This window comes from Lactuca saligna, chromosome 5 (genome assembly GCF_052625555.1).
Source record: "Lactuca saligna cultivar CGN05327 chromosome 5, ASM5262555v1, whole genome shotgun sequence".
Classification (NCBI taxonomy): Eukaryota; Viridiplantae; Streptophyta; class Magnoliopsida; order Asterales; family Asteraceae; genus Lactuca; species Lactuca saligna.
Window position 1 is genome coordinate 142,304,118 of NC_136421.1, and position 17,286 is coordinate 142,321,403.

The 17,286-nt window shown below is 35.2% G+C and overlaps 1 protein-coding gene across 4 annotated transcripts; it reads left to right on the forward strand.

The window, feature by feature from the left end:
- Positions 1-1,775: 1,775 nt before the first annotated feature.
- LOC144998899 (D-2-hydroxyglutarate dehydrogenase, mitochondrial-like) lies at positions 1,776-7,188 on the forward strand. 4 transcript variants are annotated; one of them, XM_078958629.1, is made up of 13 exons: positions 1,776-2,437; positions 3,239-3,459; positions 3,552-3,653; positions 3,747-3,794; positions 3,946-4,016; positions 4,086-4,204; positions 4,279-4,524; positions 4,613-5,589; positions 5,681-5,971; positions 6,058-6,134; positions 6,222-6,406; positions 6,742-6,852; positions 6,944-7,188. In XM_078958629.1, the coding sequence occupies exons 2-8, from the start codon at positions 3,403-3,405 to the stop codon at positions 4,843-4,845; spliced, it is 876 nt and encodes a 291-aa protein (XP_078814755.1). In that variant the 5' UTR covers positions 1,776-2,437; positions 3,239-3,402; the 3' UTR covers positions 4,846-5,589; positions 5,681-5,971; positions 6,058-6,134; positions 6,222-6,406; positions 6,742-6,852; positions 6,944-7,188. The 4 variants fall into 4 exon arrangements, with proteins under 4 accessions (XP_078814755.1, XP_078814754.1, XP_078814753.1 ...); XM_078958628.1 differs by adding an exon at positions 3,099-3,167 and having other exon boundaries at positions 6,222-7,188; XM_078958627.1 differs by having other exon boundaries at positions 6,222-6,852.
- Positions 7,189-17,286: the final 10,098 nt, after the last annotated feature.

Consider the following 17,286-nt stretch of genomic DNA (forward strand, 5'->3'; position numbering starts at 1 on the left):
TTTTAATAACATTAATTATCATAAAGACGTTAGCGGAAGTGTTATAAAATCATCATCAATAGTTATTTAGAATGTCTTTCAAAAACAACTCATCAAGTTATATAGTTGTAAAAACCTAACCAAAATAAACACCAAAACCAAGTTTAAATGAAATACCACATCATGTCTCAAACTAGTATCAACACTAGTAACCAAAAGACTATAACTACCCAAAAGATCCCAACCTCACCAGGCCATCAATAATCAAGCTACTTGCAACAATGAAAATCTACAACAACATGCAAGAAACAAGTGTCAACATCAACATAGTGATTCAATCTCAAGCATATAATCATGGAAACAAATCATACACATACATCGTGTCAAGTCTTGTAATCACATCAATCCATGCATCACACATCGATCTATATTAACATATACATATATATATATATATATATATATATATTAATCCGAACATTCTTTCAACACCGTAATTATTTATTTATTTGCTTTCCTATAATTACTTTTAATGCCCGTCTCTAACTAGGAGTCTATGTCATAACTAACACTCCCCAAATAAAGATCATGTTTGCTACTAACATGACCTAGCGACCCAGTGCACCAAATGGGGTGCGACTCCTACCCTTAACACTATCCATGGTTCGACGATTTCACTACTGTGACTATACATGTACAAGACAATGTATTGTCATTTGAGAGTGTTTTATTAGAACATCAATTAAATACATACACAAAAGACATGATGCTTGATCCGACCTCTTTAATGGCCAACATTACTCAAGTCCCGATACAAGACTGTACCAGTACCATGTCTCGATATGGTCATCTAAAAACCCATTCGATGTCTATTTGACCTAAGCTCTTTTCCTCCATCGATAACCTTCCACTGTGATATCTCATAAGGGCACGTACCTTAGTTAGGTTTCTATCATTTAACCCCATTATGTGCATTCCCCTGTTATTTAAATAATTAGGTAATTAATTAACTTTCTCTCACATGGGTAAAACACACAACTCACCAATATTATTATGTAATCATGCAAGTGAATTATTTGTATTAATCCATTGTATACTACATCTATCAAACATACATCCAAGGCATATCAAACACAAGGCATACATAACAATATGTCATGGAATAATAAGATACACCTTTCAATCACACAACATCTAGCATGTATTTCCTAGTTTCATTCAAGAGTGGCAAAACAAAAATATAGCATGCATAACATCACAATAAAACCACACAGAAAGTCCTCACCTTTAGCATGGACCTAACACTTACATGTTGCACCAGTTAATTAGTTCTAGGAATCTACAATTCATTAATTACCTAGTTCATATGCATTATCAATAACAATATATGTCCAGGTTTTATTCTACCATTCACATTTAGTTTCTAACTTCACACAACATCAAAAGACATGAACACAACATAGGTGTATGTTATCCTTCCAAACTAAGAAATGGCTTACCTCTTGTCGAAGTTTTATCACTACTAGAAAACAGACCTTTAATGGCGTGATTTTTACGAAACGCGATAATTAACGATACGCAAAAGGACGTGCCCTTAAAATAGTGTTATCTCTCCAAAAAATTTAAGGATTTACGTCACGCTTTATTGCGTGCCCTTAACTTAGTGTCTCAAGAAAAAAAAATTAAAAACACGGAGGGTACTTTATCTTAAACGCACGTCGTCTGTACCTGTCGCTTTATAATTTTAATGAAACACACTAATTAGTAGACAAGGGGGAAACGAGATCCCCAAAATTTTGAAAACCCGCTTGTTTTTTCTATCTTCTATCTATCTTTCATCTTCGAAATCATAACCATTCAACCTAACAAGGATGAGCATTGCACTCTTGATTTCCCTAACTCTTTCTCATTCACAACCATTCAACCTAACAAGGACGAGCATTGCACTCTTGATTTCCCTAACTCTTTCTCATTTTCTGATTCAAACTTGAAAGAATCAAAAAAAATCTATCAATTTTGAGCCTAGAGAATCACAACAATGGACTTCATTACATCTTCATCTTATTCACATTACCACTTCGAATCTCCTACCCTAATTTTCCCTCAACAACAATTCTAGAAGCTTCGCAGACATGGCTTAAAAACCCAGATGGGGTGAATTGGAGGAAGAAGATGATGGCGGTGACTATGACTATTTGTTGTCGCCGAAACAGGTTATTGGACCCGACGAACACGGGTTGAAGAAGTTTATTGAGTACAAAATTCAACGACGAAGGTAATCAGGTTAAGATTACCTCAACCACACGCGTCCGTAAACTCGCTAATGCTCGGCTGAGCAAGCGCACCATGGAGAGGCGTTCTTGGCCTAAGTTCGGTGATTCCGTTCAAGAGGACGTCGGCACCAGACTCACCATGGTTTCTACCGAGGAAATCATCTTTGAGCGACCAAGGGCTCTTGGTACGTTATCCCTAGATCTGAAATTTCATATAATTGTAACAATCGATCCTTTATAATTATTTATGTGAAATTGTTAAGACATATATAATTGAAGAAGTTTATTACTTTATTTACATCTAGCCCTAGTTCTCTACATCATGTTTATAACCTAGATCAACAGTTTCAGCTGCAATTCACTACGCACATATCAATCATCATGATAATAGTCGAAAGGAGGAGATGTATTGATGGTATGCAGGACATGTGGGAAGAAAGGAGACCCTTGGACCTCAAATAGACCTTACAAGGACTTGGATCAGCCTACCGAGTCCTTCTCTGAGAACCCAAACCCTTCAGACTCATCAGCCACGGGTGAATTTGGACTCTAGTTCCCATCATAATTGCACTAATTTTCTTACACTTAGAGACCCAATGATTTAGGGCACTAATTCTTGATTGAAGTGACCGATTAAGATGAACACATTCAGTTCTTTAATTTTCTTTTATTTGACAAGTGGGTTCTAATTCTTGATTGAAGGTTTAGTATGTTTTTACTTCTGATTTGTGTGTTTATTTTTTTCTAATTTTTGTCTTTGCTTCGATTTCAGAGAAACCTTTATTAATTTCATCTTTATAGTTAAGCATAACAATCTTGATACTTGATTTTGGCATTTTTCTGCAGTTTTATTTATCAAATGGGGCTTGCAAATATTGGAAATCTTGTTGTGTAAACTTTCTTATACATGTATCTGTATGTATCTGTCTCTGCTTGCAATGAATATGATTTCTCATGGTCTAAATTACTACGACTTTTATATTCAGATAGAACTGAATGGTGAACAAGCAACAAAATGGGGTCCTTCTTGCTAATAAAATACCACTATTCAAGGAAGTTGGCTTGGCCAAAGGGAACCACCCTTCTAGAGCAATACACAATGGATGCATAAGCTTAAGTACAAATATCAAATAAATCAAACACAGATTGGATGCATAAGTACAAAGGCTCAAGTAAGCTTATGCTCCTACCTGAGAACACTGATCAGGTTTGTATTATCTTTCCTTTTTCCAAAGTTGTTTCTTATGCTGATTTAAATCACATATAGTTAGTTATCACTGTGGGTGTGTTTTCATGCAGTTACCTCAAATTCTTAAGTATTGCAATTCCAGATGTTTGGCAGTTGTTCCTCAAGGTGGAAACACAGGTCTTGTTGGAGAAAGTGTTCCTGTATTTGATGAGGTAACACTAACACTACACTACTATCCATTCATCTTAAATTTATTGTTTGCTTGTGTTCTTGTTTTTGATTTACTGTATCAATTTCAATTTCAGGTGATTATAAATACTCAACGCATGAATAATATTATTTCCTTTGACGAGGTAGGGAGGTCAGTCTTCTTATATTACTAATCCAAAGGACTTTTTGGTCATTTTATTATTAAGAAACACACAAGAATTTTTGGTTGCTAATATCAATATATATATATATATATATATATATATATATATATATATATATATAATTTTGCAGGTGAGTGGTGTACTGGTATGTGAAGCAGGATGCATACTGGAAAATCTGATTTCTTTCCTAGACAAACAAGGGTAATATTAAATAATTATTAAAAAGTTATAATATTTGTGTAAACAAATTTAATTTAATTTTTGTTTCAGATTTATTATGCCATTAGATTTAGGTGCAAAAGGAAGCTTCCAGATTGGTGGAAATGTTTCAACTAATACTGGTGGCTTACGCCTTGTACGTTATGGATCTCTTCATGGAACTGTTCTTGGTAAGCCTTTTTCTCTCATTTTATTTTAAGTTTTTGGAATTAAACATTTAAATAATTAAAAAAATTAATTTCAGGTCTTGAAGTTGTTTTGGCAAATGGTAATGTGTTTGAAATGCTTGGGAGTTTGCGAAATCTTGTGATGCATAGTCGATCGAATAAAAGAGCGGTTGCGGAAGCTGGAGGGGTTCAGGTTGTGCTTGATTTGATTGGTTCGGGTGATACGGATACATCGATTCAGGTTGCAATGTTTATTAAGCTTCTTTTTTTCAAAAATACCATCCAAGAATACGCATCTAGTGAGACTGTTAGAGCTATAACCGGTAAATCTTAATAAGTAAAAATTGAAAATACAATGCTATATTGCCTTTAATCTATCTCCTTCTGCTGATCTTTCATCTCTTATTGCAGCTGCTTTCGAAAAAGATTTATGGGCTACAGGAACAGTTCATGAGGAATATTTAAAAGCCCTATATGCACTTTTCGTAAACTTCCCACGTTTAAGAGCCTCTGAACCCGCAACATTAAGCATCCCACATTTGGTGACGTCACTCAAAACCAGATCAGAAGCAACACAAGAATCTGCATTGAACGCGCTATTTCTTCTGAGGCTAGTGTGGTCTGCAGATCCCAATCAAACTTAAGGATCATTTTTACACCCTATGAAACAACTGAAGTAACGCTTCCTTCTTTCCTACTTGCAACTAGTTTTCCAAAAAAATCTATAAAAGTATATTCAGATAGTGCTCCTTTTACATTAGACCCTTTAGCAAGATTCTGATTTGTATCATGAATCAGAATCCTGTTTTAATGAGAGCGTATCAAAGTGTAAGATTCAATTCCCAAATTATGTACTTATAGCAAGTGTAAACATATATCCTCCCTCATATGTATATTATATAGTAATCGGTCATAAGTATCTATTAGTATTAACTAAAAATTTCTTCAGCTAAATAATAACAATTTAGATTATGTGATATTTTCTTGATATAAGGGAAGACCAAAGATAATTAAGAAACAAAAAGAAAGGAGAAGTGGTACTTGTACAAATAGTCAACTAACTTAAAAGCAATGGGAACCATGAGGCGGAGAAAACAGAATGGGAGTATTTTATTTGAGTAGCCTTCATATAAAAAATGAATTGTAATGAACCAGATGGAAAGGAGATTACATTCTTACGTGTTTTGTTAAATAATTGTCAAGAGGCATTTGAAGGTGCTGACAAACTAAGGTCAGAATTAAAACAGATGAATGCCCCTGAAAAAGGATATGAAAGTAGTGACAAAGAACGAATGATTAAAATTCACACACTTGGAAACATCAAACTTATTAGTGAGATTTTGAAGCGGAAAATGGTCCCTGGAAAGATCGTGCATCACATTGTTCAGGTTTCATTTTTCATCTACTTCCATTTCTTTCTTTTATAATTTTCTACTTTCTTTTGCTATTTTTCTTATTATAGTGGATTTGACATGACAGGAGCTTTTAGGAGCAGACAATAAATGTGGGCCAATAAAATTTGCAGCCTTCATCCTAGCTCTTATGATAGCAGGGCTTTATTTCTTTGATCATAGTGTTGCTTGACAGTTAGCTCAACAGAAAGAATTCAACTTCAAGAATCCTTCAGCCTATTACTTAATAAAAAAATTGTAAATATAGTTAAACAAACTTTTACATGTTGAAAAGGTAACACTTTCTTATTTAAGCTTGGGTGCATCAATGAGTATTTTCAGTTCACAAATTCTCTACGAAGAGAAGATCATAGATCAGGTATGTAATGCTTTTAATGGCTAAACTTATAATTCAATGAAATTTAATGTTGCTTACATTAATTTGTAATTGTAATGGAACAATAGACAGTAGATACAAGAATAAAACTTGCATATGGGCTTGCAAGGCAATGGTTTGGTGCTTCTGCAGTGATAAAGCAATGGTAACATTCTATACTTATGGCTTTCCATAATTAAAATAAAGCAATGTAAATGTAATACTGATTTACTTTTCCATTTTTTGTTATCAGAATTGTTATTAGATGGACTTGCAGGGTTAAGCACTAAACATGGGCATCTATGTTTTTATGGAAATTGTGTTGTCTGCAAAGCAGATGATAGTTATGCAACTGCTTTAAGGTCCTCTGATGCTTCCAAAGGTTTTTATGGAGCACAATGCGTTGGTTTTTATGGAAAAATATGTGCTTGGAAATTTGTAAGTTGATCTTATGAAATTATGAGGTTGTTGCTTTTTTACTTAATGGATTTGATGAGTTAAGCACTAAACATGGGCATCTATGTTTCTTTAAATATAGTTGGCCTAATGTATCATAACAATAACCATTTACCTTTTTTCCCATCTTCTTTTATCCTTCCAACTCCCTACATTAGAATTGATGAATATTGCAAAATTTGCTTTTCGGATGTAAGGGTAAAATGGTAACTTGGTTTGATTCAGATGGTTTATTCAGTCTAGAAATGGTATTCTTATTGCTAATTCATGTTTAATATTAATTTGAAATTGTAAACGGTGTTCTTATTTCTTTAAAGGTTGAGTCGAGGCTGAAGGAAACAACTTCCAGACTTGAACAACAATTGGCAGAATAATAGGTTGCAAGATTGAAGGTTGAAGGAAACAATTTCTAGACTTCAACAACAATTGTAAACAGTGTTCTTATTTCTTAATTCTATTTTTTCTTTTTAGTTATATAATAATGATATTGTTGACTCTGCCTTTGGTTATTTTGACCAGGTTGCCCTCATGCTTGAAGGGATGGGTTCATCTGCAGATGTAGATACTGTGAGCAAGGATGGGTTCATCAGCACAAATCTTGTTTACAGTGAGGCACAGATTAGGTTATCAGAACTATTAGTTTGTAAATTTCTGTTACAACTTCTATTGATTTATTTTATCTTTCCATGGAATGATTATTTGTATGAAATTAAATTTTAGGTAATGGATTGTATTTTTTGTATATGATATTTTATTTTATATTATGAGACACTAAATGCAAATTTAATTTGAAAATTAATAAATATATAAATATATTTTTTTTAAACATTTAAATTTACGATACACAAAAATGTGTGTCATCTTCATTTATGAAATGGCCTTTCTTGACAGGGTTTTAATGATACGCATTGCATGTCATTAACACGCGTGTCGTAAGGTTACGACACACGAATGAATGTCGTCTTCCTTTATGACAGGGCCTTCCTTGATACTCATTGCATGCCGTAAACGCGCGTCGTAAATGAGCGTTGTAAATGCGCGTCGTCAGACGACGCGCAAAAGCGCGTCATCTTTTTTTTATGACAGGGCCTTCCTTGACGCGCATTTGCGCGTCGTCTGAGCCTTTTACGACGCGCAATGAGCGTCGTAAAAGGCTGTTTTTCTAGTAGTGTATGAAGCTAAGAACATAAGAAAAACCACCTTCTCACAAGCACTTTAACGCCTCTAAAATAATACACAAAGAACTGATCACAAAACACTCATAAAAAATCTATTTGGTTCTATCCAGACATGCATCACGTCATGACCAAGGGGTGTCACGTCATGAGCTCATGCTTCTTCGCAATTCAAGACCGATCAGTTCCTTCTTCATGTCGTGACACTAAGGGTTTACATCGTGACTTTAAACGATTGTTAGGGTTTGACCAGCTAAGTCTACGTCATCACGACGTGACAAAATATTTGCTCATGTTGTGACTAAGAAAACTGTCGCGAGTTCAATCGATCAGGATCTGTTCTCACGATGTTACAAGGCATTGCTCACGTCGTGAAAACTGACAGTTACAAAATCTTGTTTATCGATTGATCCTATCCTTCTGCTCCATTTGGGTTCAATTAAATCCTCCATTGATATGATCTTAACCCTTAAAGACCCTGTTTGGGTCACCTTAATGATAGGTACATGAGTGGGACAATCAAACACACCAAAACCAAGAATTTTTGCATCATCCATGGTTTCTTCTCGTGTGTGATTCATGAAAAACAACAATGAACTCATGTAAGGAGTTCTTACCTTCTAGAAATTCCAGGAATGGCCTCAAGAAGGGTTACTAGGAGATAGTCTTTAAAGTTCCACCAAAAATCCTCTAAGAACACCCAACAATTCAATCTTCTTCCTCTCTTCAACACACCACCAAGGTTAGGAACCCTAAGATGTTCTTTATTCAAGAGGGAGGCTAAGAATATGATTTTTTAGTTGTAAATAAGTGTTGATTCCTGGATTAGGGTTAAGTGGTGACTTAAATACTTCCTAACTTTCTATTTAGCCCCTTAAAGGAAGCCTTATTCATGAAAAAAAATCAATTTAACAACCATTCTTAATGATGAACTAACCTCGGTAGCAAAATAGAAAATTTTGGGTCCTTATACAAGACCAGGTGGGTCCTTTGCTCTCATTCTCATAATACTGTTAAGTTGTTTCATTCTTTCAATTTCAAGCTCTTGAAGTCCCTTTTTCTCTTCTTTCTCGTGCCGAAGCTCTGCGTTTTAACCCCCGAAGCCATCCCGAAGCCCCGATCTTCACATCCAAGTCCCGAAGGAAGGTTTTACACTTTCGAGATTCCTGAGATTCCCGAAAATCCCGAGAAATTAACATTTTCAATTCGAAGTTTTGCTCAGTTTTCGTCTCAGCTACTTCAATCTATCAAGTGAGATCATACCCCTACAACTACGTTTTCAAATTCTTTGTAAATACTTTCATACACTTTTAGGGGGGGGGGGGGGGAATATAAGTAAACACATGATTATCCTTGTGTGAAAACATCAATCTTTTGCTATACTTTTTGTTATTTAATCAATCATATGTGATTTATAAATGTGTTTCGAACAAAGGATTTCTTTTACTTTACACTGTCTTATCAAACAAACTACTTTTAAATCGTTTTATACATTGAAATCAAGTCATCAATATCTATTATTAAACTCTTCAAAGGGTTTTACAAAACTTCTTTTTTTTAACTTATATATGTATAGTTATGTAAGTAATGTTTAAAGGACTTAGAATTGCTAACCCACTTTATTTCCTCTTTCTTGTTTGAATGTGTACTTAGAGAAATCGGTTAGTTGTCCGAAGGTCGTCTAAACATTAGATATATATTATGTATACATATGTAGATATAAAAGTACCGGTCAATCATTCAAATACTACAAAGAAGAATACTATAACAGAAATTACTAGTAAGCTATTATAGGTATAGTTTAGGAGAATACTATCATATACAAATATTAGACAGAGAATACTATAACAGAGAATACTACAACAGAGAAGACTATCATATACAAGTACACATAGAGAATACTATCATATAAAAGAACATACTAAGATACTATAACAGAAAGAACATACTAAGATGCTATAGCATGGAGCAACTAGAGGATCTAACTATACCAATGATCATTAACGCATTGTTCTAAACAAAAGGTCATAATAAATTGGGTATACATGATCATTTAACTATAATGTGGATACTACGGCCTAGCAATTTGTTGCGGAAGTCACTCTTGTTTCCCAGAATCTCTTGTAGGGAGAACGTTTAGTATGGAAACTACTTATCACATTATAACCTTAATAAAACAAATATTAGACAGGGAATACTATAACAGAGAATACTACAATAGAGAATAGTATCATATACAAGTACATACTAAGATACTATAACACAAAGAACATACTAAGATACTATAATAGAAAGAACATACTAAGATGCTATAGCATGGAACAACTACAGGATCTAACTATACCAATGATCACTAACACATTGTTCTAAACAAAAGGTGATAATAAATTGGGTATACATGATCATATAACTTTAATGTGGATACTATGGCCTAGAAATTCATTGCGGAAGTCACTCTTGTTTCCCATAATCTCTTGTAGGGAGAACGTTTAGTATAGGAACTACTTATCACATTATGACCTTAATAAAACAAATATGTTTTCAAGTAATTAGTACTACAGGTTGTCAATTCTTAAGACCCATGAATACTTACTTTTCCCATTACTTTCAAATAGTGACATTCTACTTGAAAGTCAATGCAAGCTATTTTCGAGTTAAGATAGTTATAAAATGGGGGAAAACATCAACTTTTATAGAGAAACAAACATTTAAAATAGTTGGGTCTTGGCAGAAGACTACTTTTTATACTAGTAGGAAATATAGGATTTTCTAGAGGTTTTTAAACATATACAAACGTTTACATTGAATATTTACAAACATTTTCATTCAAACTTTACAAACATTTACATTCAAACTTATACAAACATTGACATTAAATACTTATGAACTCACCAACTTAAATGCTGATCTACGCTTTCAAAATAACTTGTATTTTCAGGTCGTCAGTAGACAAGTACCGATGTCAGCTTTTGAGAAGAAGAAGCATCTTCAAGACTCGTCTTTTATTTTGATTATTCATTTTTGGTGTCTTATTACTATTAAAGAACACACTTGTATGTAATTATCCTATTATTTCAATGGATGATGTTGTTGCTTGTTTACTATTTTGCATTGTTATGATACTGTACATGACGTCCTCCGCCCCCGAACGTTTCTACCGTTCTGGTTTTGGTGTGTGACATCCTACATCTCTGCTAAGGTCTTGTATCTATTGTTCGATGCAAAGTCCCTAATATCAGTCTTGAGCATACTCAAACATAAAGACATTTGTACCTGCTTTGATGAGGTATACTCTGGACAAAAGAAGGACCTTTCGGTGAATATCTTGGTGATCTTAGTCACTGATTTGGTGGTCTGTTTGAGTGACAAATATTCTTGGGCGAGCTGCTCCCTCTCTACTAGTGGAACATAGTCTTCCTTGAACTTCTCAAAAAACTATTCCCAAGTCACCATGCTCTTCTCAGTAGGTGAATAGTTCTTAGTTAAAAAGTTTCACCAGTCTTTTGCTCCCAGACATAGAAGATTTTGTGCATATACAAACTTCAGGTTCATTGGAAAAGCATACGTTTAAAAGCATCCTTCCACATTTGAGGTCCATCTCATGGAAACAGTTATATCCCTGATACCATTAAACTCTAGGGTTTTGGTGTTATTGAACTCTCGATAGGGCATTTCCTTATCTCTAGCCAGTGTTACAGTAGAAACTACAACAGTCGTTGCGGTGGCAGCGGTAATGGCGATGACAGCATAACGTTCATCAAACATGTTTATCAATTCAATCTTAATGGTTCCGAACATTTCTATAATCATATCTCTTACAGCTGTTGATACCACCGCCTCTATCCAATCGCATGTATTATTCTTGTTCGAACCTAAGTCATCCGATCCATAACCAAAACCGCTCGCTCTAGTTATCATCATCATGTTGAAAATGGGAATGGGTTAATTCTATTTATAGAAATAACTCTGGATGATATTTATATCCTTTCCAGTTCCTTAGTAACTTTGTGGATGTTCATGATTCATGTATGGATCTTGTGTATCCGGTAGTATGGGCCCATACTACCTTCCACACCTATCTATACTAGATCCAAGAATTCCCCAAAGGTTTCCTTCCACTTCACCCTACTATTTGGCACTAAAAACTTCTACAAGAATTAACTATTTTCTAACAAATATGATTACACACCTCTAAAATCAAACACTTTGTTGATTGAAATATCTGACACTTTAATGGTTAGACACAAACGAGAGCTTTGCAATATCGCTAAATCAAGCAATCTAAAACTATTTAATTCTGAGAGCATGCAACCTAATGTACTTTTTGTAACAAATCAATTTTTCAAAGAAATTTTTTCATTTTTAAGTAATAGACATAATTGTATAAACCATGAAATTCCACCATAATTGTTTTCAAATCCATATTCATTACATCATGTTTATATTATCAGAGCGTCCCAAACATAATAATGAAAGAGATATAGAGTGCACGTAGCACCATTACGCCTTGCCCTTACCCTTGGGCTCGGATGTACCTGAAACAAATCCATAAACAGTAAGTTTGGAAGATTAGTGAGTTCCCCAGAGCACACCCACACACAAACGCATATAACATGTCATACTAGCTAATCAGCTAATCAGAACATATAAACCATGCATACTAGTCACATAAGGAAGACCTAGAAACCCACCAGGGTCTTACTCTGGGTGCCATGGGAACCTCTACATGGTCTTAGCCCAATGCCTCGGGAACCCCTCGAGGTATTTGACCTAGGATGCCAAGGAAACCCTCCAAAGTCTTACACCTAAGTGCCTCGGGAACCCCCCGAGGTCTTCGACCTAGGATGCTAAGGAAACCCTCCAAGGTCTTACACCTAAGTGCCTCGGGAACCCCCCCCCCCCCCCCGAGGTCTTTCATGCAAGTACAACACAAAACATACAAATTCACAGAATGGCTAACACATATATTGTAAGTACATAATGGGCCGGCCTTGGTGCCTTAGACCCATTCGTATGGTGAGGAGACTTACCTCCGTCTGCCGAATGCCAAAGCTGATCTCCTAATCGTCCGAAATCTCCTGGGCTAAATGGTAATATCAATTAATGTTAGGACCTTGGATTAATAAAAGGGAAACCCCAACCCTAACCATGAGGCCCAATTATTCCATCCTTGCTAATGGGCCCAAAATCTAAGTCCAAAAATTACTAATGGGACTCCTGGCCCATTAAGGCCCAACCAAAAAGTTCATGGCCCAAATATGATGAGATAGCTCATAATTCGCTGAATGTAGTCCGTCCAATAATCAAAAGGGGGCCTAAAAGTTCGCCAACCCAAAACAGAAATGGCCCAATCTGAAAAGTGTATGCTCAGCGTACCAATCTGGTACGCTCGGTGTACTGGGGTCTCAAGGACTATCCGCAGCGTACACTGAGTACGCCCAACGTACGTCCAGGTTAAGCACTTTCTCCATTAAGTGCTTAATATCAAATTCTTTTACGTCCAAAGGCTAGATCTGAGTTATTTAATATGCCTAAAGGCATAATGTTGCTAAATTTATGTCTTTGCATGTCCCTCACACCCCCAAAACCATCATTAAGACCTTCCCAAAGTCTTTAACCCATGCACAAGGCTAATACTTCCATCAAGATCCCATTTTTATGCATCTAAATGACTAAGGGACCTAAGATCTGCCTTTATTATCATATGGGGGTGCTTAGCTCAACAAAAGAGGTTTAGAGTTCATCAAAAGGGACAAGCTACCAAAACCCTAGTTAGATCTAAAGATTAAAATGGAAAGGTGCAAGCATTTTACCTCCAGAAGCTTTGAAAGATGAATATGATGTAGGATCTTGAAGCAGCCACCTGATCCAAGCTTGCTTGACCACCTCTTCCTCTTGAAATGAACACTAAAAGGCCACAAATGCACTCTTTAAAGCTCAAAAATTATCTCACAAGGCTCTCTGGAGTGTAAAGATGTTCTAAGGCTGTGGAGGCTCTCTAGGGTTAAGTCCAAGGGACTTAAATTTGTTTAAATAGGCCTCAAGTCTGGGAAATTAGGGTTTTAAACCCCTGACGCGTACACCCCATGTAAGTCTAGGTACGCCCAGCGTACCTCAATCTCTCTGCGACCAACAAAGCGTAGTACGTTAAGCGTACACTTAAGTACGCCCAACGTACTTAAGGGACCATTTATGCAAAAATATAATTCTTTAAGGTTCAAGACATACCATATTGTTGGGTGTTACATTTGTCACATAACTAGTTAATCTCGGTATTGGCTCTAAACAGTAAATAAGAAGCAAAACCCTTGGCTATAAGGCATCGTAAGTATCAGGAAATCCTAACCGGAAAATCCTGAAAAGATATCTAGCCTACATGCTAGCATGTATTTCTAACAGTTCACATTTCATCAGACATAACAATTATGGATATTTTGGGAATCACTTTCCTTTTTGAGCTCCAGCTGACCGTATGCAACACATTCATTATATTTTTTTTTCTAAAAGATTTGTTAATTACTCAGATCCTTAGTTTGAGTATGGAATCACACGAGTGTTCATCCAATTCTCTCAAACTAGGGCTCTGATACCAACTTATAATGTCCTAATTTTCAACATAAAATTTTCATTTTTATTTATTTAAATATATCATAGTATAATTACATTATGCGGAAAGCGCGATGTGAATGCATGTATGTACAGTCGAGCCTTGCCCTTATTATGAATCAATGAAGTACATGAAAATATTTATAATTAACTGTGTAAGCACGAAGCTTAGTGAGTTCCCCAAAATACCATATACCATAATACGTATACATGCATACAACTAATGGCTCAGTACATTTCGTCGATCTACTAAGTGGCTCACAACCTTTCACCAATCCACCAATAATATGTGTGTCTAGACTTACGACTTACCTGCTATTTTGTCATCAACACCTTGGTGTATAGGATCCAGAAATATCGTTATTTCACCATCAACCCCTAACTACCGTAACAAACAACTTTAATCATATTAATGTTTACGCATATGGAGACTGTCCTTTTTGCTCTACTAATATAGGCACACACAGACTATAATTTCTAGTAGCTCTATATCATACATGGATATGCACTGTAATTCCTAGTATAGTGAGACAACTTACCTGGACAATTACTTGTATGATTAACAGTTATCCTTCTAACGATTTAACTGGTGGGTAATGTGTCTACCAAGTATTCACCTATAATACTATAACTTATTAATATCTATGGCAATCTAGTAGAAGTTAGATTCTTCATAAATTGCAAATATACTTTCATGGATATCAAATAAGGATCATCCATGCAAGAAAGTTGGAAGCAGGACCATTTTGGCATATAGCTTTCCTGAAATCCAACAACCAAGCTAACGTGTCCATTCTAGACACCTCTACCGTAAGTAGACCAATCAGAATATTTAAATGGAATGAATAACTAATCTGGTACTTATAGGTTACTAATAATAACTATGTATATAAATATAAGCTACCCTAAAGGCTTAGTAAGCATAGCTTAACTTACAAAGATTTACAGCGAAAACCCGAAAAGTTGCGGGCAAAACTCTGACCCGAGCACTTGGATTTCTCTAGATTTTTTATGTCACGCTAAAGTAGAAATCTCCAGAATACTAAAAAGTCTAAAAAAACTCAGAACCGAAGAGAGAGTTTAATAGAGAAACGGTGTAAGAAAGAATGAGACCCAAAGTTGGTATTTATAGGCATCAAAAGGGGGTGTGTCGTGTACATTCATATGCATATTTTGCCTCTGTGTTGCCGTCGCTCCTCCCTTTGTTTGCAACATGTCGCAGTCTTGTTCATCTATGCAGCATGTTCTAGAACAAGCTCCATGTGTCACCAACTCGTAGTGCTACATGTCTATTTTTCATGATGTCATGTCACTCAATCGGTGGAGGAGACTCTCTCTCTCTCTCTCTCTCTCTCTCTGCCATATGGCGCACTCTGGTGCCACCACGTCACTCCCAGCGGGTATTTTTGTGAATCTTCGAACGACCATAACTTTCACATAAAAGCTCCTTTTTCGATGTTATTTATGTCTCTATGATCCTCTCGACGAGATCTACAACTTTTTTTAGGTCTCAATAGATAATTCTCACTCTAACTAAAATTCATATTTAGATCAGTTTAGATTGTAAAAGTTTGTGCGAAATTCATAACTCCTTAATACGAACTTCGTTCTAGACTGTCTTTATATTGAAGAGTTCATATTCATGAGATGTTTTGATTGTTTTGGCTAACATTCAACCGATTTAAATTTTGATTTCTTTGTCGCACACTGTTATACTGAAACTTCAAAAAAAGCATAATTTATTCATACGGAGTTAGATTCAGGCGTTCTTTATATGTACGTTCTTGTTCTTACTATTACTACGACTTTTATTTAGATTATTTAAGCTAATAAGCAACCTATCTCCGATTCACTTTTTTCAACATGATTTGTCGTATAACGTTGAACGTGAAATTTCGAAGAATCATAATTTCTTCAAACGAAATCAAATTCAAGTGTTCTATATATCTACATAAATTGTATTGACATCTACTACATGATTAAGGTGTTTATTTTGGCTTAAAAGTAATAGATAACTACTTCGAATTTTATTAACAAACGGTTTATATTAAATTCTACTATAGAGTGAAAAATGAGTGTTATAAAATAGGGATGCATGCTATGTCATTTGTCTTGTATTTTTTATCCTAAGTGAGAAGGTCAAATATCTGCTAATTGTATGTGTAAACTCTATTTGAGAACTGTGTGAATAAAGAATACTTCCCTCATGTCCGTAGACGTAGGTTGCCTTGACTGAACCACACAAATATTGTGTCTTTATGTGTTTTTGGTTTCGTACGTTATCTGTATTACTTCCTAACAAGGGATATAAGAACTTGGAAAGTGGCATCAAATTTGTTTTGGGTGTTGACAAGTATCGTCTAGTTTTCCTAACACGTATGCCGTTCATTAGTTTGTATGCATATGCATGATCCTCGTGAACCGTATTTTCTTGCTCTTAAACGTATTCTTCTATACTTAGAGGGTACTAGGTCTCACGGTCTATACATTTTTATGTCTCAAGTCTAATGTTGACTGGGCAAGTTGTCCTTATACCGGTCGGTCTACCTCTGAGTTTTGTGTCTATCTCGGTGACAATCTTGTTTCATGGTCTTCCAAATGTCAAGATGTTGTCTCTCGGTCTAGTACCGAAGTAGAGTACATGGGGTAGCTAATGTAGTTGTTGAAGTTGCCTACCTTCGAAATCTCTTACTCAAAATATCATGTTCGTTATCTCGAGCCATTGTTATCTTCTATGACAATGTGAATATTATGTACATAGCTTCTAACCGAGCACAACACCAAAGAACCAAACATATAAAAATAGATTTACATTTTGTTAGGAAATGTGTTGGCATTGGTCAAGTACGTATATTGCATGTTCCATCTGCTTACCTATTTGTTAACATATTTACAAATACCCTTCCTACATGATTATTTCTAAATTTTCGGAACAGTTTAAACATTTGTGAAACCCCTATTTAAATTTAAAGGGGGTGTTAGTTTATATTTATTTTTAAATATTATACAGTGTAGGGTTCTGCATATATATATATATATATATATATATATATATATATATATATATATATATATATATAT

Excerpts from the sequence above, each read along its gene's own strand:
- LOC144998899 (XM_078958628.1), top strand. The coding sequence starts at position 3,403 with ATGCATAAGTACAAAGGCTCAAGTAAGCTTATGCTCCTACCTGAGAAC. Across the intron at positions 3,654-3,746 it reads GTGTTCCTGTATTTGATGAG|GTGATTATAAATACTCAACG; the intron begins GTAACACTAACA and ends TTTCAATTTCAG. Across the intron at positions 4,525-4,612 it reads GACTGTTAGAGCTATAACCG|CTGCTTTCGAAAAAGATTTA; the intron begins GTAAATCTTAAT and ends CTCTTATTGCAG.